This window comes from Mya arenaria, chromosome 17 (genome assembly GCF_026914265.1).
Source record: "Mya arenaria isolate MELC-2E11 chromosome 17, ASM2691426v1".
NCBI classification, from domain to species: Eukaryota; Metazoa; Mollusca; class Bivalvia; order Myida; family Myidae; genus Mya; species Mya arenaria.
Genome location: NC_069138.1, coordinates 47,342,958 through 47,366,998, shown reverse-complemented (window position 1 = coordinate 47,366,998; position 24,041 = coordinate 47,342,958). Strand labels below are relative to the sequence as shown.

General features: G+C 34.0%; 1 protein-coding gene and 1 long non-coding RNA gene across 7 annotated transcripts; one reads left to right on the top strand and one right to left on the bottom strand.

Moving 5' to 3' along the window:
• Nucleotides 1-477: 477 nt before the first annotated feature.
• LOC128224214 (interferon-induced protein 44-like) lies at nt 478-9,017 on the bottom strand. Its single transcript, XM_052933988.1, has 8 exons — nt 8,907-9,017; nt 8,458-8,539; nt 5,966-6,544; nt 5,722-5,807; nt 4,993-5,190; nt 4,572-4,715; nt 3,491-3,662; nt 478-3,238 (listed from the first exon to the last, which is right to left on the bottom strand). The coding sequence occupies exons 3-8, from the start codon at nt 6,498-6,500 to the stop codon at nt 2,886-2,888; spliced, it is 1,488 nt and encodes a 495-aa protein (XP_052789948.1). The 5' UTR covers nt 6,501-6,544; nt 8,458-8,539; nt 8,907-9,017; the 3' UTR covers nt 478-2,885.
• Nucleotides 9,018-13,818: 4,801 nt separating this feature from the next.
• LOC128224104 (uncharacterized) lies at nt 13,819-21,046 on the top strand. Of its 6 annotated transcripts, none has more exons than XR_008259429.1 (8): nt 13,819-14,058; nt 14,167-14,233; nt 14,894-14,932; nt 15,296-15,383; nt 17,165-17,247; nt 17,638-17,759; nt 18,146-18,258; nt 20,879-21,046. It is a non-coding gene; the product is annotated as an uncharacterized LOC128224104 (long non-coding RNA). The 6 variants fall into 6 exon arrangements; XR_008259430.1 differs by having other exon boundaries at nt 13,881-13,895; XR_008259427.1 differs by lacking the exon at nt 14,894-14,932 and having other exon boundaries at nt 13,820-14,058.
• The last annotated feature ends 2,995 nt before the right edge of the window (nt 21,047-24,041 follow it).

Sequence of the window (24,041 nt, the reverse complement as noted above, 5' to 3'; positions counted from 1 at the left end):
TTATGATGTATTTGAAGTCAGCCTATGTATCCGATGTAGCCTGTGTTGCCTGTAAGTAAACATGCTGCAACGTTGAGCCTATGTAGCCGATGTAGCCTGTGTAGTAAAACATGCTGAAACGTGCAGCCTATGTAGCCAATGTAGCCTGTGTAGAAAAAACAGGCTGCAACATGCAGCCTAGGTAGCCCATGTAGCTTATGTAACGTGCGAGCCAAAATCACCAACAGATCCCTTCAGATAAAAGCATGCTCGACCCTGAAGGGGTCCGCTGGTCTTTATATACAGTAAATTCTCAATCCACACAGAGTCCGGGCTTTGCTTATTTGCATATTAGCAACCAAGTTAACATGCGTACTTTGAACGTACTTCCGTCTATAACGGAGTGTTATAATATGAACGCACATCCGCCGCCTACAGCGGACCGTTACACTAATCAGCCACCTACAGCGGACCGTTACACTTACAAGAGAAACAAGATACAGTATACAAGAATCTTCTTTTTTAAAAGTCTGGTATATGTTAACAATAAACATTAGCTCAATGAGCTTTTTTCCGACAACATAAATAACAAACATACATGTATATAACATATCAAAAACATATCAATGAGCATGTGCCCTGGAAATAAAAGCATATAGGTTAAAAAACAAATATTGGAACAAGCGGTTGGTTATTATATTCATGCATACAATTACGTAAGTTGGATTAGAGCATTGAACACAGTGGTAACATCAACAAGTTTTCCCGGCTGTACGGGCAATCCACACGCGCACGGTTCCGCTAGTTGACAAACGACTGTAAAATGGTTAGTTCTTTCAAAAGTATAACTTAAAGGACAATCGTAGACATTGAAATAGAAAAATTGTAAGTAGCATTATATACATCGGCATAACAGCATGGTACATTCATGTGTAAATGGTAAAAAAGTCATAATTAATCTAGCTTGATAGGAAAAACCTTGGGAAAGTATGGATTAGAGGAGGTATTATATTTATTATGTAATTTAGATACTACTTGATTTTGCTGATATTGTCAGAAACAGTAGCGTAAAAAGGCATTGTTGAGCCGCTTTGAGAAATTCCTATGTACAGTTAACCATCCAAACCTACACCCGGCCACTGTCCTGACAATATCAGCACCTACCACTGTGTTCAAATGTTAATTAAAAATGTCAAGTCATAACAACTATTTAAAACATAATACTTGCCGAAAAAACTCATAAGTAGTTGTATGTGTTCGACAGATGTTATATAAATTTGAAACAATCATGAATATATATAAGCCCATGTTATTTATTATGATTATTTGTTATTTTTATTCAAAATGTCCAGTGTGTGTACGCCATCCCACTCAAAACAAAACTACTTTTCCGTTAAGACAAAGGATAAAAGTTATTCAGTAAAACATACTATAATTCTTAATGTCTTCTGCTTCTTTTTTTAAAGCAATAAAGTTTTATTTGCACATTGAGCATTAACAAGAGGGACCTGTCCAGGTGCGCGTCAGCCTTCTAAATTCCAGGTTAGTTTTTTGAGCACCTTAATTCCTTTGGAAGGCTATTCCATACCTGACTAGCCTCAAAGCGGAAAGAGTCCTTCTCATATTTAGTTATTCCTACTGATGGAACATCTACACAGCTTTCATTTCTGAGATGAAAATTACACGTCTTACAAGCTACAAGGTTTTGAACACATTCTGGTGAAATACCATACACACATTTGTAAGTTAAGATAGCGATGTATAATCTGTGTAGTGAACAAGTTGGCTGCACCATGCAGCCTATGTAGCCAATGTAGCCTGCATAGTACCAAATGGTGAGAGAATGCACCTATTAAATCAATGAACAATTCTTCTCGACATAATGGTAAAGTGACATCTAAGCTTTACGAAAAAGAATGCGCAAATAATTTTTAAATAAAGGAAAAGGGAATGTTAATCAAGAATGGTACGTCGCATAACAAGTAATGTTTTTATCGTTTCAATAAAGTTCTATTATCCTATTACTTATTTACAATACATTTTCATTTAGCTTTAGGTTCAATATTTAGCGAGCATAAATAATATATTGCAACATGTGTAGCAAATGTTAAGGAAGAAATTTTATCAGAGTTCCGATGAAAAAAAAAAACATTTACATTTTAATTCGGAAATGTTTTAATATTAAAATTGAAATGCTTTTATGTCAAAATTGTCAGAACTACAAAATCAACAATGTCTTGATGCTTTGTAGTGATTTCATATATTTTAAGAACGATATTTGCTTTTTTGTCACCAGAAATAAATTTAACCCACTATTTTCATTATTTTATTGAATATCTTTTTTATTTGAAAATTTATCATCAAGAACCCACATGACATTCCTTATTAGGTAGCTTGTGGCGTTTGACATAAACACAAATTTATAATGTCGATAGATTTTTTCGAAAATATGTGAATGCTTTTTGATCCAATATCTGATAAAATCTTCTTTTGTAACAATTATTCAACTGCTTACTACCCAAAACCATGTCACAAAGAATGTAAACTATGTTTTACTTCCGGAAAAGGTCGTTCTTCACAACTAAAATAAAACTATTGAAACTTCTTTTGCCTTCCCTACCCACTTCTGTACTGTGGAATGCCTTTAATTCTTCACAGTCGGATTAGGTTGGATCAAAATCGACCTACATTCTACCCATCAGTTATTTACACGTATTTAAGTTTAAAAATACACAGTATTTATGACAACACACATGGAAACTACAGGGACAAGCCCCGTGGCCTTAAAACCTGTCTATTAGAAGTTGGTTTATTGACGTCATGGCTGTTTGGTCGATGTCATTGAATTACATATTAATGGTTATATGATGTGGCCATTTTAAACAGTAGTATATCTCCGCTTTGAATTAAGCGGATTCCGAGGCAGCTTCAGACTCAAGAGCCAAATCGTCACTCTCAGAATAGAGCAAACTTTCCGCGCCTATGCCCCTGTCGTTCAAAATGCCATCCATATAATCCTCAGCGAAGTGCAATATTTTGCGCAAAGCAAGAAGGGCCAAAATATCCACAACTTCTCGCATCTCCGCTTCCTCCTCATAATTCTTAACAGGCAGAATGCTGTACCTCGGAAAGCCAAACATTTTGGAAGCCGTCACAACGACATCTTGTATCCTTCTACTTTTAAAAGCGTGTTTAGGACTTTCCTTCACACAGCTGTCGGCAATATCGATCTTGGTAAGAAGTAAGGCCTGCTTTGTGTCTATGAATAAAAAATATGTAAACAGTGCATACAGTTAAATCAATTTATGTATCAATCTTTAACATTAAAATTAAATCGTGTATATCAAAATGCTTATATTTAGATTTTGATCGGATGGAGAATATTAATACATTAAAACTTTTAAATTTAAAAGCTATCAGGACACAATGCAGTTGACATATTTTACAAATCCTCAGCGAAAAACGTCTACAGAAGTAAACAAGCATAAAACTACGTATTATTTGAACCTACTTCCTCTTGCGGTAATTTTGACGAACTCCTTCATTTTTTTCATCACATCTGGGTCGAGTTTATTCAAAGTTGAAGCATCGATGACAAAAACGACACAATGGACCTTCTCTGCTAACGATGGTTTCACTACGAACATTTTATCTTCCAATGAAATCGAAGCCTCCGCGTTAAACTGAAACGAATTTCATTTCCACACGATATATGTATCTAGTCGTTGAGTACTTTGTATTTTTATAAAAACAATGTATAACAAATACAAAATTTGAATTATAAATCTTTGACTACTTAATAATGCATTTATGGAAAATATCAATAAATATAACATGACTGTAGCCATGTATTAAATAGCTGAAAACGCACACATAGTAAATGACAGGTGGGTCCTAAAATATTTACGGATATCAACGATCGTCTCCGTAAAAGCTTTCGAGTGATATCGTAAATGCCCTTGACCTCATCTTGCATACTAATGAGATAGTGGTAAAATCAAAATGGAAGCAAGAAGATTAGGAATATTCAAGTTTCTCGGATGCTGGCAGGCCTTATATGTTCATTGGGCCGTCGTGATTTAGAGGTTAATACACGGCGTAGCCAGCCGTTGAGTGATAATTGGCCCACGTGCTTGACTACGTCTCGGGCCATTATGAATCACTCGGGCCATTTATCACTCAACGGCCTGGCTACGCCGTGTATTAACCTCTAAATATCGGAAAAAGTGTGAGTTTAAGTATACATAAACTAGTCCAACTACGAGTAAGCCTGTTCCTTCCTGTAACGTATAATTATGTTAGTTTTCTTTTTGTCTAATGATACGTTATAACTTGAACATTGTGCCTCTTAGCAGGGTCAATGTTACATTTGGACTAATTGGTAGTTTCCGTTATATTAACCATTTCAAACTGCGAACACCTTGATTTACGTACATGCAATGTTTTATTAAATATTAAAAGTATGTTCGAGCTGAACAAGAATTACACTCATTTATCGACTCAAAAAAAATATCAGCAGATATATTTCTCGCAGCCGACCTTCCCCTGTCGGCAAAAATTTTAAGCATCGAACTTCAATAGAATTACAGTACCTCGTATTTCTCGGGCACGTGACCGTTCACAAGGTAGTCAAACTCTTTAATGTTGATCCCGAGATCTGGCTCCAGACCGCGAGTGTCACACAGGCGGAAATGGAGAGATGCATTCTTCTTCGTCTTCACATTATATGCTTGGTACTGTCAAATGTAAGATTGATACGGTTAATTGATGCTAAGCGAATGCGCACGAGACATAAATAATATAAACTGATGCTAATCATTTTGCTTAAATAACGTTTTTGGTATGCATTATATTTCATGTGACTTGTATGTCTTGGCATTCATTTTTATAAAAAGCAAAATCAATTATGCTAAAAGTAATGCACTGGTATTGGCTCATTGCTTAATAGTGGTTGAATTTTTGGCACACACTTATTACAATATACATGTATGGTAAATCAAAAGCAGCACATACAGATTTAGTAAAGCTATGTTGTTCCTCTCCGCAGCTTGCTCTCTGAACAATTCTGCCTTTAAATGCGGAGCACACAGTGTTTACAAAGCTAGACTTTCCAGCTCCGACAGGACCGATTAGCAAGACTCTGTATTCCTGCAGTTTTAGTTCCGAGTATGGCTGCATTGAAGCGATTTCTTGTAAAAGTTCTTGTCGCAGCTATAATAAATTAATCAAGAAACAGAGTAGTATAAGCAACTGAAATATTTGTCACATGTAAAGAAAGACGATCGTTGAGTATCTTCAATCTGACAACTACTATTTAGTCATTTTGAACCAAACATATCATAGAGAATGAAGTTAATGTAAAATTCAACACAATTTGGAAGTTAATCAGGAACATCAGCAAAATTACAAAATACACCTAAATTGACAACACAAACGAGAATTTTTATAAAGATACATACTATAACATAATAGTTTTTTCCCTATGCATGTTTTTTACTGTATGACGCCATTTTGTTTCATTGGAAACTGTCAGAACGGACACTATCGTTTCAAAAATGTTATTAATGTGCCATGATATGATTCCGTCGTGTTTCAAACAAAGTATTATGTATTTGCGACAGCATTATAACTTTGATCACAATATAACATGTATGCGTTTCTCTAACCATTAAGCATTACAATATAACATTTTGTAAAGTCGAATTTCTCTTAGAATGCATGTTGCTATTGCTGTTTCAATACCTCATCGCCAAACTCTGGATGCTTTCCCCACGCTACGAACTCCTTGTCGTCAGTTCCTGTCGATGCACTTCTAGTAGATGGCTGAACTAAAATAATAACTAAACGAAGTCATATTTATTCGGAAAACAAATTATAAAATAACAAACATACTGAGATATTTAATACCATGTAAAGCTGATACATTGATTATTTTCTTATATACTAATACATGAATGAAGTACTATGTTTATTGTTTTGTCATTACCACAGACGCTGTATACTTCTAATTCAGTAACTTGCAAATTCCCGTTGTGTATCTCGTTCCATGATGATACTCCTGACATTGCGTAATTCGCTCCATAGGTACAGCTTCCGTTGAGTTGGTAATACGTCCCTGATTTGTTGATGGTTCCAGAAAAGCTGTTCATGTCATACGCTGTATATCCACCAAACATTGGACCATACGATGGTTCACAATATATACTGTATGCAGTATTTGTTATTGGAAACTTTTTAGGCCTATTGCTACCAGAATATTGGAGCTGAAACAGAAATGCCTTTTCGTCTCTTGTGTTTGTGCCATTGCTTGACCAACTAGCCGATGTGTAACCACCGTATACGGAGCCTTGTTGGTTATATAACACGGTGACAGTTGGACCCTGGTAGTCACACCTTTGGTGAAACGTATCTGATGAGCAACCATCTCGTGTGATGCTGTAAAGCAGGGTAAAACGACGGGGACCGAGACCTACAAAATACTCCAGTTGCTCCTTGTTACTTTGAGAGAGTTTTCCGTCCATTGTACTCCTTTCAATCTAAGGTGTCTGTTTCGCTAAATGACGTGCTGTTAAAAAATATTGAAATTCGAAGGAATAACACGGATTTTCATTACAATAATGAAAACTACATGCACATTAAAAACAATAAAAGCCAGAAAATATTAAAGCCGTTTTATGTGTATATTTTTGAGCAATATATTGTAATACTGAATTTCAGACCAAGGGAATATAACAAACGTACACTACTTAAAGCGAATTGCACGGCAACCTCAGAACTAAAACGTGCTCGTTTTTGCTGAAGACTAGGTTCAGAATATAACAAATGGCGTGCCATTTATCATGAATTGCGATAAATTGTTATTTTAGTTCATTAGGGCCACATACTTCTCCAGCGTTCACATGTCACATACGTGTAGGGTTTCACATACGAAGTATGGGGCCACTTTATCATCGATCTTATTGTACATCTTCGGTTTGTCTGTTTAGTTTTCATATCTTTTTCGAAATTGATAGATAGACTATAGATTGCGCAGTTAAGGCGATATTTATTTCATTTTGCAACAAAAACATTCAATATGGTGTGTGAAACCCACTAAACATTTAACTGTAATGTTTTATCCTACTCTATTTCACGCTCGTTGCTATGTGATCAAATAATTTTAGGATAAGATATGCAATCACATTTGTTTTTGTTTCAAGGAATGAACAAATTGAGAAACATCGCCATTTTCCACCATTTTAATCTTTTTTATCAAGTTTTGCAATAGTGTTTCCATTTTCTTTATATAAGAGGGCTCATTTGTTATCAAAACAAAGGTTTTAGATAAAGGCAATGTGTGATTCCGTGAGGCTGAACATGCGCCTTTTGAAACCTATCCCTTTAATCAGGCGTGATGGACAGATTTATGCCCACGTCATTAGTTCTGACGAATTTAATATGTTTTTTGGGGGGAAATGTAATAATAGGAAGACTGTACATAAAATATTCAAGCGAATATTTTTTTACCTCTAGCAGTTTGATATAGATATACATGTCTTTGCAATGGCTGATGTAAAGTCAATACAAAGAAAACGTTTATCTTTCGATATTTAACCAGATGTTTTATCATTAACCGCACGCTATTTGATGTAGTCGTCACAAGACTAATTTCTTGGAATAATATACGGTAATAAACGACATATACTATTCATCGAGTGTATGTCTGCACATCGGATTATTTACTATACAAAGGTATCTATTCGAAGAATATTATGGTAATTAGCACAAGTCATCTCAGATATGGTTGATGACAGATGTGCATTCTAGCTTATTCGTACTAGTTTATGAACTCATGAAATGCACCAAAAGTAATATAATACGCCCAAAATGCACCATTTCAGATGATAAATTTTCTTTGGGGAGTACCCCCAACCCCATGACAACGTTTTCAACAGAAAAAAAAATCGGTTTTGAGGGAACGTGCAAGTCAAAAGGTTACGCCCCTAAGTTACGCCCCCTCTAACGTCAAATTCAGGAACCGCCCCTGGCTTGTCCTTCTGAGTATATATAATTCTTGAAATGTATGTTCGCTTTCAAAAGCCAGGACTTTAAAATGATTTACTCATTCGCGTGTGTCTTGATAAGATTTGATTTTTGCATGGTGGTAACGGTACGTACAATTTAATGTCAACCCTATACGGTTACAAATAATTTACGTCATGTGCTATATTTCCTGTCATATCATTAACGAATTATTATCAAGATCGTGTATTTTGTATGATTGTATGTCATTGAAATACACACAAGCAATACATTACACTGCAGACATAAGTTTAGTTGAACAGTTGAAGGTATTCACTTTCGTTTATAACCAAAATTAGCAATAATTATCAGTACAAGTAATAAAGCTTGAGTACACATGGTAAAATTCATACCTCAATTTTCATCTAGAAAAAATATCCTTTATATATAAAAAAACTACAACCAATATTTTCTTACTTTATAACTGTGTCGCAACCTCGAAACAAACCATTAAGAGCCAGTATTTACTTCCGTGTTTTTCTACTTTCTGTTTCGATTTCTGAAAATCGGCAGAAACTATAATCAGATATGTCTAGACTACAAGGCGGACATAGCCAATACTAAATCAATCTTAATGAGTCAGTTTATTTGTAAATTTATTTCTTATCACAAATTATTTTATGCAAGCATGTAGTTTGATAGGGTGAACCCGTGATTACCAAAATCTACCTAACTATATGTTGTTTTACCAATTTTGCCTCCCAACAATAGAATCGTGATCAAAGCTTGAGTACAAATGGCAAAATTCATACCTTAGTTTTCCTCTTAATTAAAATATCTTTTATATATAAAAACCATAACCAATATATTCTTCTCTTATATATATGTCGCAACCTCGAAAAAGATTATTAAAATCCAGTATTTACTTTCGTGCCCTTCTACGTTTTGTTTCGATTTTTGAAAACCGGCAGAAACTAGAATAAGATATGTATAGATTACAAGTAGTATAATAATTGGTATTTCGCGGCCATTTTGTTTGGTGGTTTGGTGGTTTTGTCGGTGGTTTCATTGTTTGCGCATGCGCAAGTTTGAAATTGACTTTCGCGGCCATTTTGTTTGGTGGTGCGGTGGTTCTGTCGGTGGTTCCATTGTCTACGCATGCGTACGTATATGTTTTGGCGGACAATTTTCAAAGTTTAACTCAACCAACATTGAGCGGGAAGACAATGGTATCGATTTCGCGCGTTAGCGTTCATATTTGGCGATTTTCCGCTTTTAGCGGTTATGTTTAACCATTGTTTAAAATCCAAGACAAAGGGTCATTGTTAACAGTGAAAGACATTCAAATTTAATGAACGGTGATATGAACTTTTCACCTTGCAAAACCATACTCATTTTTCCGTTAACATAACATTAGCCAAGATGAGTTCCGTTATCACCATCAATACAATATTTTTATATATCAATTCAACTCCCAAAAGGAGCGATAGGGAGAACAATCTTAACATGTTAACAATAACATTTATCATAGAAATGGTCACGATTGTTATAATGATTGTACTTGATACCTTTTAAAAGGGGCTCATGATCATTTTACATAAAATATTGATAAAGGTTATATTGAGCTGACCTAACAGTTGAGAGGTTATGATAATAACTATTGTTTTCTACAATCATCAAATTTTTCAAAAGTTTTTTTTTCAATCCCTTTTACAAGTAATAAACAAAATTTGATCTCACTAGTTAGGAAAATTACAACGTTTTTTTTTCCCTTTAATGATTTTATATGATTTCTTTGTTTCAAAGAATAACGATTCATACACGAATGTTTTGGAAGAAAGTTTAAGACAAAGGTTTCAAAATGTTCATTTTAAAACTTTGAAAAGACGTTTGTTGTCCTTGTTCATCAGCAGATACAGTTTTTTTCATTACCACAAAGATTTATAATGTCTCTGTTCAAAAGAATAATAATGTTTTCCATTTTTACAAAGGAAAAAACCCATAGTTATCACTAGGTTATAGGGTAAAAGAAGGTAACTCGCGGTCATCTTTGACGAATCTGGCGGGTCCCATCACAGGCAGGTCCGCGGAATGTTGACGGGTGCATTGTTTGATTGAGAGTATTCATTTCAATGTAGTTTATGGTACGACACGAAGATAGCACTATCGTCTTTATCAGATCAGGGTTATGTATGCCAAAGGACAACGCTCCAAAGTTTCTAACAATGATTAACGCATCATTTGTTTAATAGTATTGCCTTTAATTGTTATCCCCTTATCACACGATGTACTAATTATAACCCTCTCTATCTTTTTAAGTGATCAAACTTCTGATTATTTAAGGTGAAAAAGCACATGTCATTGACGCATTGTAATACCATTAAAGTGAAAAGTCGGTTAAATGATGTGTTGAAAGTCCAAAAGACGGGACTGTCACTATTATCGTTATCATACATTTAGTTTATCATCCAGGCTAACTAAATCTAGTACAATGAGGTGATCTATCACAGTAGGTCACTAATTAAACCGTTGTCCAACGCTCGATTTATTACACACTCCTTTGTGTGAGAAGATAATGATAATTTTCCTCTTTAAAAATCTCTTTTTGAGATCAATATTAGTCATTACTGTGTTGTTTTAATCTTTGGTTAGAATCAGAAAGCCCCATGCGATATTTTGTTTTGTATGTTATTAAACTAGTTTGTAATTAATCATTGTTATTGTACATAGTTTAATTAACTGTCACCAAGCAATCCTGTACATATTGATATTAAACAGATTTATAACATCATCTTTTTCACAGGTTTGATTTCATGAAACTTTTGCAGTATTATATACTTTATATTAAATGTTTACTTGTAATCATGATTGGTTGATCCAATAATTTACAAAGAGGTACCTTAATAACCTTCGTATTACTAGTACTTGATTTTGTACCCTGGTTTTGACAGATTTATGACGAATGATATATTGGCTAAAGAGGAGAAAGGGGGAAATGACTTTCCTTCAGCAGGTGTTCAAATTGTTCCATGTAATATTTGCTTCTTGAGAAAAACATTTAACAACTATGTTATTGTAATGTGAGTACCTATAGTCTTGTGCATTCAACGAACATTGAAAATTGTACTTATGCCCGTTCTAGAAAAAAAAGCAATTATTCACTTGCAAATGATTTTATCCGCGATGGCATTGATGACAAATTCTAGTCCCTGAAATAGGTATAGCAAGACATACTCTAATTTAAAACATACAGCAGATATTTGATATGAAAGCTATACTTTCAGCAATTACAAGTCAAACTCATCTAATTTAACAACATTGTTATACATTTTAGCAAGTGTGGTGATAAAATTCAGTATTGCTACTGTACATTAGGTGGATAGGGCAATTGGAACCTGTCAGATGTACGCTCCAGACAGACAAGGAGGTGGAGGACGAACTGATCACACATTAATATACATCATTAAACTTATAAATTTAGCATGTGTCTTTTGATTGGATGTGCGTTTGAAATTGACTCTCGCGGCCATCTTTGGCGGTTTCCCGCGTTAGCGGCCATATTTAACCATTGTTTGAAATCCAAGACAAAGGGTCATTGTTTAACTGGGTCTCCATTGATTAACAGTATTCATTTCAATAGAAGGGATATAAACAATAGCATTGTCACACTAACCACATCAGTGTATTGTATGTCAAAGGACAACTCATCCAACGTTTCTAACATAGGGTCATCGACCTAGGATCTATTTAATGGTATTGTTTTCCCTCATCAGACGATGGACTTATCATAACCTCCACCATCTTTATATGTGATCAAACGGATTCTTTTATATGTAAGATCACAGGTCATTGACAAACAAAAGTTCATCAGAACCCAGCCATCGCGTGATCGAAAGTGATTTCAAGAAATTGAATGACTAAAACCTGACCGTTTAGTGTCAATTCGTACAACAACACCATATCTAATAGCCACTCAATTACTCTCCGACGTACCCATTGTAATAACTTAAAAGTGAAGACAGTTAAATGAGCTGCTGATGGCTCAAAAGACGAGATTGTCGTTATCATATATCTAGTTTATCATTCAGGGTGACTAAAGCTCTTACACTGTGGTGAGCTATCACAATAAATCACTTATTAAACCATTGTCAAATGCCAGCGCTCGATTCACTGGACTCTGTTTATCATTATGAACACCTCCGTTGAACCTTACAATGACATGAAAGTTTTTCAAACAACTTACTAAATAATCTTTTATTTTGACCACCAAAAGTAGGTTTTGAAGATATAACAGTTTTGTCCTCTCTTAGCTTCTTTTGAGTTTCACTATTTTTATTAAATCGGTAAAGGATTCACACAATTTCTTTATCAAATAACCTCATACCTTAAAGGTATGATGTATCGTTTACATTTCATTAAATCAACCCTACAGAAATGTTAAAATGTGTTCGATCTTATTGTAATGAAAACGTGAATGTTTTTTATTATTTATTTTTGTGTATAACTATTTCATTCCATTAATACAATATTTTAAAATTTAACAAGACCAAATTGAGATTTATAAGTTGAGGACATGTCTGACGAGCTATTTTATACCATTCCGGTATGTTGTATCAATAAATAAAATATCAGACAAGATTTTAATATTTATTTTCTTATAAATACAATACAATGCAAATACAAATAAAGTTGATTATAATTTAATTCAAACAATTTGTTTAACAAAGATCATACATTTTTTTTTATTTTTTTTTTATTTATTTTAGGTTACATTTTAACAGTAGAGCAGTAGATAACATCACATGAAATTACATGAAATTAGATGTAATTTGGTATAAAACATAGAAATTATATCTCTTGTATCTTATAATGTCCATAAGCATATGATTTAATTCCATCTTCTAATAAAAATCTTTTGTCATCAAAACTAGATAATCCTACTTTGCTGATTGTTTCCAGATAAATTTTATGGTTATGACTTAATGAATGCATTGTTGAGTGCATTTGAGAATTATTAAATAATACATGTTTATAATCATTAAGAGTCAATGATTTTTTAACAACCGCTTTTGATATCCCTTTTGCTCTTTTCTCGTCTATATCATCACACTTAAATGCATACATTTTCGATCGCAAACCGCAATATTCACTAATACATTTCTCATTTGTTTCACTTTTCATTTTTCCCATTACTTTTTTGTTGAAGTCACTATATAAAAAATGATCTTTAGGGAAATCTGAAGTGTCAAACAAATGTGAATAGGCCAACATATCTTGGAAAATGTCCGGTGTTGTACATGATACTAAAAATGAATCTGTGTCCGTTAATTCTAGCTCAACGTTGCTACCATACACATTTTTCAAATGATTATAATAAAAATCGTACATGGTATATTTTGACAAATCAAGGATACTCATTCCAACAAAAATTGGTTTATTTAATTTAATTTTATTTAATTTTTGCGACTTAATTCAACACCAACAAGGTCTTCAGAAAAAATCCGGTGCATCTTATAAGTGGGTTTGGATGACACCTTCTGTAGTCGTTTTTCTGTATGAACAAGTTCTACGGACCGATGCTTCCGAAGATTTTCCATGGTTTTTCCTGAAAGTAAACAAAATTTTTGGTAAGTAACTTTTCATCATGTTAATCTTTACTCTGAACTGCTCAATATATGTTTTTATGATGGTATCCGTCGTTATCTTAGATACCTGTGTTTTGGATGAGGGATATGAAAATGGGACCGAAAAATACACTTTTTACTTGCCGGTAGTTAGTTTTGGTCAGTTTTACTTTAGGTTCCTAATTGTACATGAGCACTTGTAAGCGTTTGATTGAAGATGAATGGAATACCAAAAAGTGAAACTACGCCTGACAATTATTGAACAGTTGTTTTTGTAGATAAGTATTAGTGGTATGGAAGTGACAATAAATAAATTGTATAAATTACATACGGGCAGATCATACAAAAATGATAACAATGTTATAATTAACACGAACCCCCCAAAAAAACAAAAAACAACAACAACAACCTTACCGAAGACCGAGTTGTTCATGAGTTTGAAGAAGTTCTTCTCGTAAGCAGTCTTGGCTTGTTGTCGCATTTTGGTGTTGAACTCAACGTAGGGTTTCATGAAAGCCTCTTGTTGGAACTCTAATACTTTATGTATTTTTTTCAATTTTAGACCGAGTTGGAGATACAGTTGCAGGTTGCGATAGTGAAGTACATAATTCTGTTTGTTTTCTAAAGTGGTGAGTAATTTTTCCACCTTTGCTCTGGGTGGAAGTTCCTCACTGTTGTGTAAATGTTTCAACACATGTTGAGCATAAGGAGATAATTTTTCATTGGGTGTGAATTTACGTTCCGGAGCTAATGGGTAGTCGTTATGACTGTCATGTAAATGTTTTGGATATTCTAGATCTACTTCTAGAATATACCCCTTAGATCCATCCTCTGGTATTTTTTCAGGTTCAAAAGTATCAATTTCTTCCTTCTGTAAAAACTTAAAGAATGTTACTAACTCGGAAACTCAATAGTAAATGAACTAGTTTGTCAAATGTTTTGGTGGGAAAATATTCCACCAAAATGTGAATTTGGCGGGAAAAAAGTTCGCCAAACATTTGAATTTTAAACATTTGAATTTCAAATACTATAGGGAATCCATTTCAATTTGTTAATTATCTTTGTGTTTCCCCTTTTGTTTTGTTTTGACTTTATTTCTTTGAGATTCTCATTTTTTTTCTTATTTTTTTTAGGTTTTTCAAAAAACTTGTTTAAACGTTTCACGACTAGTCTTTTCTGTAAATTTCCGTCATTTTGAATTGATTTTTTCTGTAACTTCCCGCCATTTTGAGTCAACCTTTTCTGTGAATTCTTACCATTTTGTTGTAATACCATGTTATTGTTTTGAGAAGGTTGACTGTTTTGTAAACTTCCATCACATTTAGAGAGTAAGTATTCATACTTTGATTTAGGAATTAACACTAATTCTTGAGCCATGATTCACTGGGTTTAATTAACGCTAAAAACTGTTTGAAATATTTTAACAGAATGGCTTTCCTCCTTTTTTGAGAGAGTCTTTTGGATATTACTTTACGTATGACATGTCTATATCGTTTCAAGTTCTTTTTATCCTTTTCTGGAATGACAAGATTTCCCCTGATAGCATTGTAAATCACCTCTATAAGTGCAGCCAATTGAGATTTTGTTAAGTTTTTTATCAACATTTTTTGTTGTTTTTCATTGGTGTTGATCATAAATTTTAAAAAATGTCTCTCCTTCTGTAGTTTATCTTCCATTTTTCTCCTTTTCAGGTAGAAATACAATGGGGCTTTGATGTGGAAAGATGTCTGTACGAAGTTTATATAACGGGTTAGAATGTGGACTTACATCCACCAGAAGGTAACTATATTTCTTGTTTGTGGCTTTTCTATAGGCATCCATAAAATAATGCGTTTCACCGGGAAACATTTGTTTGGCTAATGCTTGAATTTGTAATTTATCTCTCTGATTGTTAAACAACACAAAATAATGACTGTTTAGACTAATAGTTCGAAAATATTTTCCTCCTGTAAATAAATTTTGCACTACGAAAAAGACTGAAAAATTATGGTGATGACTATAAATGGTGAATAAGTTGACAATATCTACACTTTGTGAAGCTTTTTGTGCTAAATCATCAATCACTAATATTTTGAAGTCAGTTTCCATAGTCCACATGTCCATATCGTCTTTAGTTGGTAAACCTTCAAAAAATTCAATATTTTCCACATGTTCTTTCATATCATCAAATAAGGATTGATAGGTAGAATAACAATATATAATCTTTTTCGGAATCATGGTAAACATAGAGTTTGCATTTTTAAACAACTCAAATAGAAAGGTTGACTTTCCACTTCCACTTGTTCCTGCCACAATACAAGTGGCAGGGCATTCAAATTTAATTAATGCATCCAACATGATCTACACTTGTTGATAACAGAGAACACAATAAATAGAATACAAACAAAAACCATTTAAATACACTACTTTATTAGTGATCTACATGTTTGGTTTTTGAAACAACCATTTTGCGAACAATATGGAAACATATTTCTAACGAAGTTATATACAAGTAAATCATTACAGTCATAATCATTGAAAAAACTATGTACAATGTCATAAAAAGATACACCATTTGTTCGTTGTAGTAAGAAAAACAAACAATACATCCCACAAACATCACTGTAATTACTCTGTAGCTGTCTCGAATTTGTGATAACAGTTGAAAAATAAGAAGCATATTTCAGAAAATAAGTGTTAAAATAGTCAATTGGTTTCCCATAACTGTCAAAATATTCGATAGTGGTTGAATTTGGGAAGTAAAATGTACACCAATGTCTTCCTTCCATGAAATGATTGTCTGTATTGGCAATAAAACCACATGGAAATACCAAGTCGTTTGGTAGTTGATCAGCCGCAAACACCCCCAAAATTGTTTTTTGCAACATTGGATCACAGTCTATACAACACTGAAGCTGTGATGTATTCATTCTGTTATTATGTCTCTCTGAGCGTTAATTTGAAAAAATCCAGGAGAACTATTATACACAATACAGCTTGTTGCGGTAGATAAAGCCGTTCCAAATTGAACCTCTAATCGCACATTTCCTGTTTTTATTAGAGATAGAAATGCTTCATCAGAAAACTTTGGCTCTAATTGAAATGTAAAAATACAGGATGTGCGTGCAAAGTCTTCTCTGTTTATATCAAGTCCAGCATCTTTATTCCACATTCCATTTGTTAGAAACATATTTGCGTATACTCTCATAAAACTTTCTCCATTTAAATTATTAAAATTTGTTTTTAGTGGATTACCCCACACTGGAACCCCATCAGCATAAAGGCAAATACTCCTAATGTCACAGTTTAGGAAATGAAATGGATTTGATTTATAATCTCCCGAAATTGCTGCTGATCTGACAAAGGCTACGACAATTGTATTTGGTTTTTGTCCTTGAAATAAGTTATCCCACGTAAACACCGTACTACCTGCAGCAATGGTTTGTAACCGACATTCAAGTCTATCAAATGGATACTTTGCTGTGTTGATCTTTAACATCTCAGAGTGAGCAACAATGAGAGCTGGATTGACTCTAACTTTTTTTATTAAAAGATAACTATCTGTAATGTTTACTTTATAGCTTGGGGATGTCTCGCCAGAACTTAGACAGAATGCTGGAGAACTACGATACAACTTCACATTAACATCCACTTGGTTTAACAGGTACCGTTTAATAGTAAATAAACTGTGATATATAGGCCCTTGCAACTCTAAAGTTTTTGATTTTGTTATATATTTTGCCCGTAAAAACAATCCATTGTTTGCTCCACTAGGATCACAGTCTTCTGGGTGATCATTGTCATCTTTTATGAATAGTTGAGAAGACAATTGAGAAAATGAAGCATCTTTTCCATTACATAGTAAAGTATTAAACATGGCTATATATGGATTGTAATTAGATGATATAACCGCCTTGTTTTGTAGAGTCACTTCTATAATTGAAAATAATGCCTGCAAGAACAAATTCACAGGTCCCACCTTCTCACCCGATTTTAAGTTAGATCCATCTGGATTAGTTACTTTTAGTTTCACACATAACTGTGTATCTTTCAGATCGAGATAGTCCATCGAATTCTGACCACTGATTTGAAACTCAATGGGAGTATCATCCGACACTTGGGATATTGGACGAATCTCTTGATAATGGACATCATTCACCGCAACTTGTGTAGGAGGTAAGTCAAATAGTAGTAATTCATTCGGAACACCTTCAGAAAATCCGTCTTTTGTGAAATAAGGCATTTTATGAACCAAATATATCCCACGTTGTTATAGATTTCTTCGAATTATTTCTCGCTTTCTTATCAATTTTCCATTTATTGTCCACTTTTTTGCTTGCTTTTACACCTTTTCTTGATTTTTGATTGTTTTTTACAGGTTTATTTTCAGTTTGTTTATTTTTTCTTGTAGACTTCTGTCCTTTTTTCGGTTTAGTTTGTTTACTCCTGTTTCTGAACTGTTTTTTTCTCGCGCTGTTTACACGATGTGTTACTTCTGAAGGTTTGGATAATTTATGAACAAGGGTTGACATTTCTGAAGTATTTAAACCATCTCGTTTCAGCTCACTTTTCGCCTGGTTTACTGTCTGTTCCGATGGGGAAACTGTGCTGATTGTCATACCATTACTTCCCATCTTCGACTTGTGTGGAATGGCAAATCCCCTCCCAACTTGAGGTTTGTTATTTTTGAAATAGTCTATCCACATTTGTGGGTTCGGTACATACAACTTAGATTGATTCATATTTGGGGTAAAATGGATATCGCTTAAAATGAAGTGTGAGATGCACTGGTGAACTTACGAATGAAGCATACTCGTTTTCCACAGTTTTTATACTGAAATCAATCTCTTGGAATTCTGATCGGTTTAAGGGTAAATAAAAAGGAGATTCTAACACATAATTCCAACCATTTTCTTCGTTTTTCTCTATTCTTCTCAATAAGGGACGTTCACCTCCGTCAACAACGCTTTCTTTGCAAACGTTTGAGTAAATAAATAAGGTATTATCTACAGTTTTTCTTCTTGCTTTAGGATCAGTTTTTATACTTATTTCACACAAAGCAACCTTCCAGTAACCATTAAAAGATAGAGGTAATTTTAACTGCACTTTGAAGTTATAGGGTTTGTTCTCGGTGAAGATGTGATTACTTTCACTGTCTCTCACAAACACATATCGTTCCATTATTATTGTTCTTGAACTTGATCTGCATCAATCCAGCTATCAAATGATTTTGGAAATCCTTCCCATCGAACAAAATACTCTAATTTCCCTTTGACTTTTCTCTTTTTTAAAACTTTATCAACATACCAAAGACTGTCTGCATCTTTATCAACAGGAATTATTTCATTTTGATTCACATAACCTGATATTGGTTCTTTATTCAAGTCTATGATCTTATACAATGGAAAACCTTGTTTGAAAATCTTGCTCTTTATTTTAAAAACTTCTGTAGTATATTGTTGTTGATAAGCTCTTCTAAAGGGATGTTTCGTGTAACTTAATCTAACCAAATCACCAATTTTATATTTAAAGCGAGGAGGCGTTTTGGGGAATTTTTTAGGTTTTAGATACATTTTACTCCAAAGTTGTGTCTCGTTTTTCTTTGTAACATCACTTGGTGCTAATCCATCCAAACTCCGATGAGGGGAATTATTGTAACTATTTACAATATCTTGAAGGTGATCTATATATCTATAATTTCGCTGATATCTTAACATTCTAAATATCATACCACGAAGGGTACGAATGACTCGCTCTGCATAGTTTGCTTTAGCGGTGCTTTGTGTATTAAACAAGTAAACTCTCTTCTTTTGCATAAACGCTTTTAATTCACGATTGATAAATTCAGAACCTCGGTCCGTTCTTAACTTTTTAAACTTATGAACACTAAGAATATCCTTGATTGCTAACAATACCGTGTTAGATTTTTTATTAACTAAGGGTCGAACGGATAGAAAACGTGAAAATATATCTATAACAATGAGTAGGTATTTAACTCCATCATTGTATTTAGCAATGTTATCAACTGCCATTAAATCCATATCACCCTGATCGTTCATACCCGCCACTTCAACACGTGGTCTTTTATATGTATGTCTCGCCTGACGTTGAATGGCATACGAATCTTGATTGTTGAGCCATTTCTGTATGAAATAAGTAGTAAATACTCTTGGATAGTTTTGGTTTAATATCCTGTGTAACTTTTTTGCACCCAAAAAGCTGCCTGCGTTTTTAGAATCGAAATAATATTGTGATAGGATATGTTCCTTCTGCGTTTTTTCCATGATTAAACATGATCATCGTTGTTAGTAGTTTATATTATGGGACACATGGGTTGTTAATTAAACTAAAGCAAGGAAATGAAAACATGTATAGATATAAATACATTTATTTGAAACTAAACATGTATAAAATAAGTCAGCATATGATCATACAAGCATGTACATACAATGACATACATGTACATAAAGTGAATTAAATATTTATTTGAAACATGCAAAAAGGAAATTCGTGAAGTAATAAATATAACAAATCATTTTACGCCACACAATACCAGAGTTCTTAATTTCTCATCAATTCTTTTTTTTTGAAGAAAAATGCAGTAAAACACATACAACATTGCATAATATGTCCATTTTGTTGTGTTGTAAATATTCTTTTGCTCAACGTGATGGACGAAACAGTCGATCTTCAATGCGATTGATTGTCAACACCATTCTTTTCATTTTTTCACACCACCGCTCGGTTTTCATTATCTGCAGATAGTCATTGCTCTCTAGCAAATGTTTGTGTAAATCAATCATTTCAGAGGAAATGTTTGAAATGCGCACAATTTCTTCCCAACTTTGTAGTATATTTTTTTCATTAACTGCGTTTAGCATGTCACTAAAGTAACGTTCTATTTTATACTCATCATCATCAGGGTCTGTATCCATGATACAATCGTGATCTTTTTGAGATGGGAGATCCATCTGGCAACCATAGCAAAGTTGTCTAGTCACCATACCCATAACCTCACACAGTGCCTTCGCATATACAAAGTCAAAGTATGAATTCATTAGCGCGACACTTGTAGAAACTGGAGTATAAATCTCTGTAGTGTCCATAACATTCGTTTTGGAGTCACAATGTTCATTTTCATAAATATCTTGAGATAGTTCACTGCAATCCATGTTAAGTTTTTCTGCTGCGATATGATCACACCAAATGTCGATGAAACACTGAATGTTTGTGCTGTGTTGTATGTCTTTTATAGTTACATATGTTAACGGAAAAATTCAAATTTGAATTTTCAGATCATCCGGGGATATCGCCATATTGAAAACCCGCCAGAGGTTCGGTCCACGTCCATGGTGCTCGGGATGAGTCATTGGAGGACGAAGATCGGGTGTCCTTATGCTGCCATGAAATGTCGTTTTCATGATGTCCAATTATGTTCAAAAATAAACAACTTGGAGAATGTGTTTTATGTTCTAACAACGACTCGTCTCCTTTCTGCCACTGATGTAATCGCAAACCGCAAGAAAAACACTCTACTGTGTCATTTCTGCCAGTATAATAAAATCCTGCTGAAGATAATTGGAACTTGTTTGGTTCTATTTGAGGTGGCCACATGTCGAACGTTTTAAGTCTGTCTTGAAAGAATAGCATGCTTGGAGAACTATATTCAAACTCTAATAGTTTTGAAGTTGTCATTTCGACTGTCCGTGTAAGAATGAAGCCAATAACTGAACACTTTCCTTCATATCACAGAGAGTTTCAAAAATATCAAATGGTAATTGAAAACTTTGGTGACCCTTTTTAAATATTATTTTAATGCGTCGCTGTCTCTCTTTCACAACTATGACAAATTTGTCATCAAGTGTGCATGTAATTTCCCTTCTTATTGGTGACCAAGAGACATTTTCAAAACCAAAACCTCTCAAATATGTCTGCAACTCGTTAGAAAAACGTATCTGAGCTTGAGCCATTTTTTGTATTTTTTAAACACTTTAGACAACTGTTAAAGCACAGACTTACAATATCCAATTTGTTCGGTTTGTTATATACCACTATTGACAATTCAAAAAAAAAAATGTCTTGGACGTTGATTATTCTCGTACTATGGGCTCGTCTTTAAGTCCTGTATATGCGGTTAAAAAGGGAATGAATTTACATCTATCCTGATATTCTTCAATCTCTTGATGGCTATTGTACTGATCAACTATGGTTTGAAAATTGTTAGTTTGTCTTAAAAGAGTTACCATTTTCTGATGACTCTCCTTAACCCACAAATATATACAACGAGCTTCACTATCGTTCCAGGGTAACATATTACCATTCTCATCCCAAAAGGAATCAAACATTCTCCTGTTTGAGTCATATGGTGTCAAATTATAACTCATATTAGCCGGTAAAACAATGGCTGCCAACTTCAATCGCAAAAAGATTAATACTGATAATCAATGGAGACCCAGTTAAACAATGACCCTTTGTCTTGGATTTTAAACAATGGTTAAACATAACCGCTAAAAGCGGGAAATCGCCAAATATGAACGCTAACGCGCGAAATCGATACCATTGTCTTCCCGCTCAATGTTGGTTGAGTTAAACTTTGAAAATTGTCCGCCAAAACATATACGTACGCATGCGTAGACAATGGAACCACCGACAGAACCACCGCACCACCAAACAAAATGGCCGCGAAAGTCAATTTCAAACTTGCGCATGCGCAAACAATGAAACCACCGACAAAACCACCAAACCACCAAACAAAATGGCCGCGAAATACCAATTATTATACTACTATTACAAGGTTTTGAAGCTGAATGGTGTGTGATTTTAAAAAATGCTGAATAGGATAGATCTACTTGATTCACTTTTTTGTTTACATTTTTCACCGCATTGTTAGTAACCCTACACTTGATACGGTCACTTAATCGAATACACAGTGGTTACGTTCAACTAATTTTATTTTTCTCTAAAGAAACGTAACGTAACGTTGTTTTAACTTTAGTGCAGAATAGTAACTTTCTCCCGATATATGGTGTTGGGGGTCGTTAAGCACTATAAATCGGTGGTATTTCGCGTGCAAATTGGTCAATTGTCTATAGAATATACTGGGAATTTATTTTTTAGTCGGGTCGACCCGGGGTAACCCAAAACTACCGAAATATATGTTGTTTTAGCAATTTTGCATCCCAACAATAGGATTGTGACATTTAAAACCGTTTCTAGCGTTGAAGTTTGAATATTTGAGGATTTTGATTTTCGGTAATAACTATGGAAGGGCATGGGGATCATCATGAACTTTTGTACAGTTACTTTCTTGCATGATTAAAAATAAAAAAAACAATCATTAATTGGCCGAATTATGTTAAGACATACAAGTAAAGTGATTTCGTGTGCTTATATGTAAACGATAACATTTTTACTCCGGTTTTTTTTTCAAAAGTACGATTTTTACTGTGGTTGTGGCTATTTTCAAAGAGCTCTTTTATCTTCTTCATTTTGCAAACGAAATTCCAAAGAAGCTTTGCTTTACTCGGAAATGATTTACATATGTAAATAATGACGTTTGTACCCCATATAAAACACCAACTGTCGGTACTTTTTTGATGTCTATAACAATGGTCGATGTCATTTTTTAACTAAGAGCAGAAAAGACTAACATTGCAAAGTCATGGGAGAAAACGTTACATGAAAAATATCATCAGTGAATGGGGATTACCTCCCTTTGTTGACATCATAGTTATTATTGTGGTTATTATTATTATTATTATTATTATTATTATTATTATTATTTCTTCTTCCATACTATGCACTGCATATGGGAGCTAGTGCTTGGTGATGCTTCTCTTCGGAACAAAGACTATCCTAATTCGTTTTGGCAATGTGGAATTAACTCCCTGAACGTATGTATTTGGGATTGAATTCTAATGGTCAGCTGGTGCTCTTTCGGATCAATAAGGTAATGGTGTGGAGCTGGGATATTATAGTACTTTTAATCAGTAACCATAAGGTTTCGATGTGATTTAAAATCTAGGGTCTGTTCAGGCTAGAACAAGAGAGGTATGTTATAGATTTCTTTCCTTTCTCTAGCAACAAATGACCTGTGTGGTAGAGCATAGACTTTCTGGACAGCGGAGTGTTTAACTAACAACTGATGGTAATAAATATTCAACTTATGTCTGAATGTACTTAGAAGTGTTCATACTTCTATCAATAAAGGCATCCTCATCCAAATGCAGCCCCAGTTCATAAACTTCAAGTCGGTGTTCACACGGCCAGCCACATACCCCAGACACTCACGGTTTTTCATTTGCGTTTACCAAAACTTTTAGCTGTCAGTTATTTTAAATAAATCACCCTTTCATCACTGAATATTACACGTTTTCATTCAGACTGACCATGTAAATATTGTGCGACACAAATAAACACTCCTTCTGCTGTCCGATTTCTAGAAGTATGTAGTCTTTC

Bases quoted from the DNA above. Each gene is read 5' to 3' on its own strand.
- LOC128224214 (XM_052933988.1), bottom strand. From the start codon at position 6,500: ATGGACGGAAAACTCTCTCAAAGTAACAAGGAGCAACTGGAGTATTTT. The intron at 5,191-5,721 runs GTATTGAAACAG...AATTTATTATAG, and splicing joins ATCCAGAGTTTGGCGATGAG to CTGCGACAAGAACTTTTACA. The intron at 3,663-4,571 runs GTACTGTAATTC...AATTCGTTTCAG, and splicing joins ACGTGCCCGAGAAATACGAG to TTTAACGCGGAGGCTTCGAT.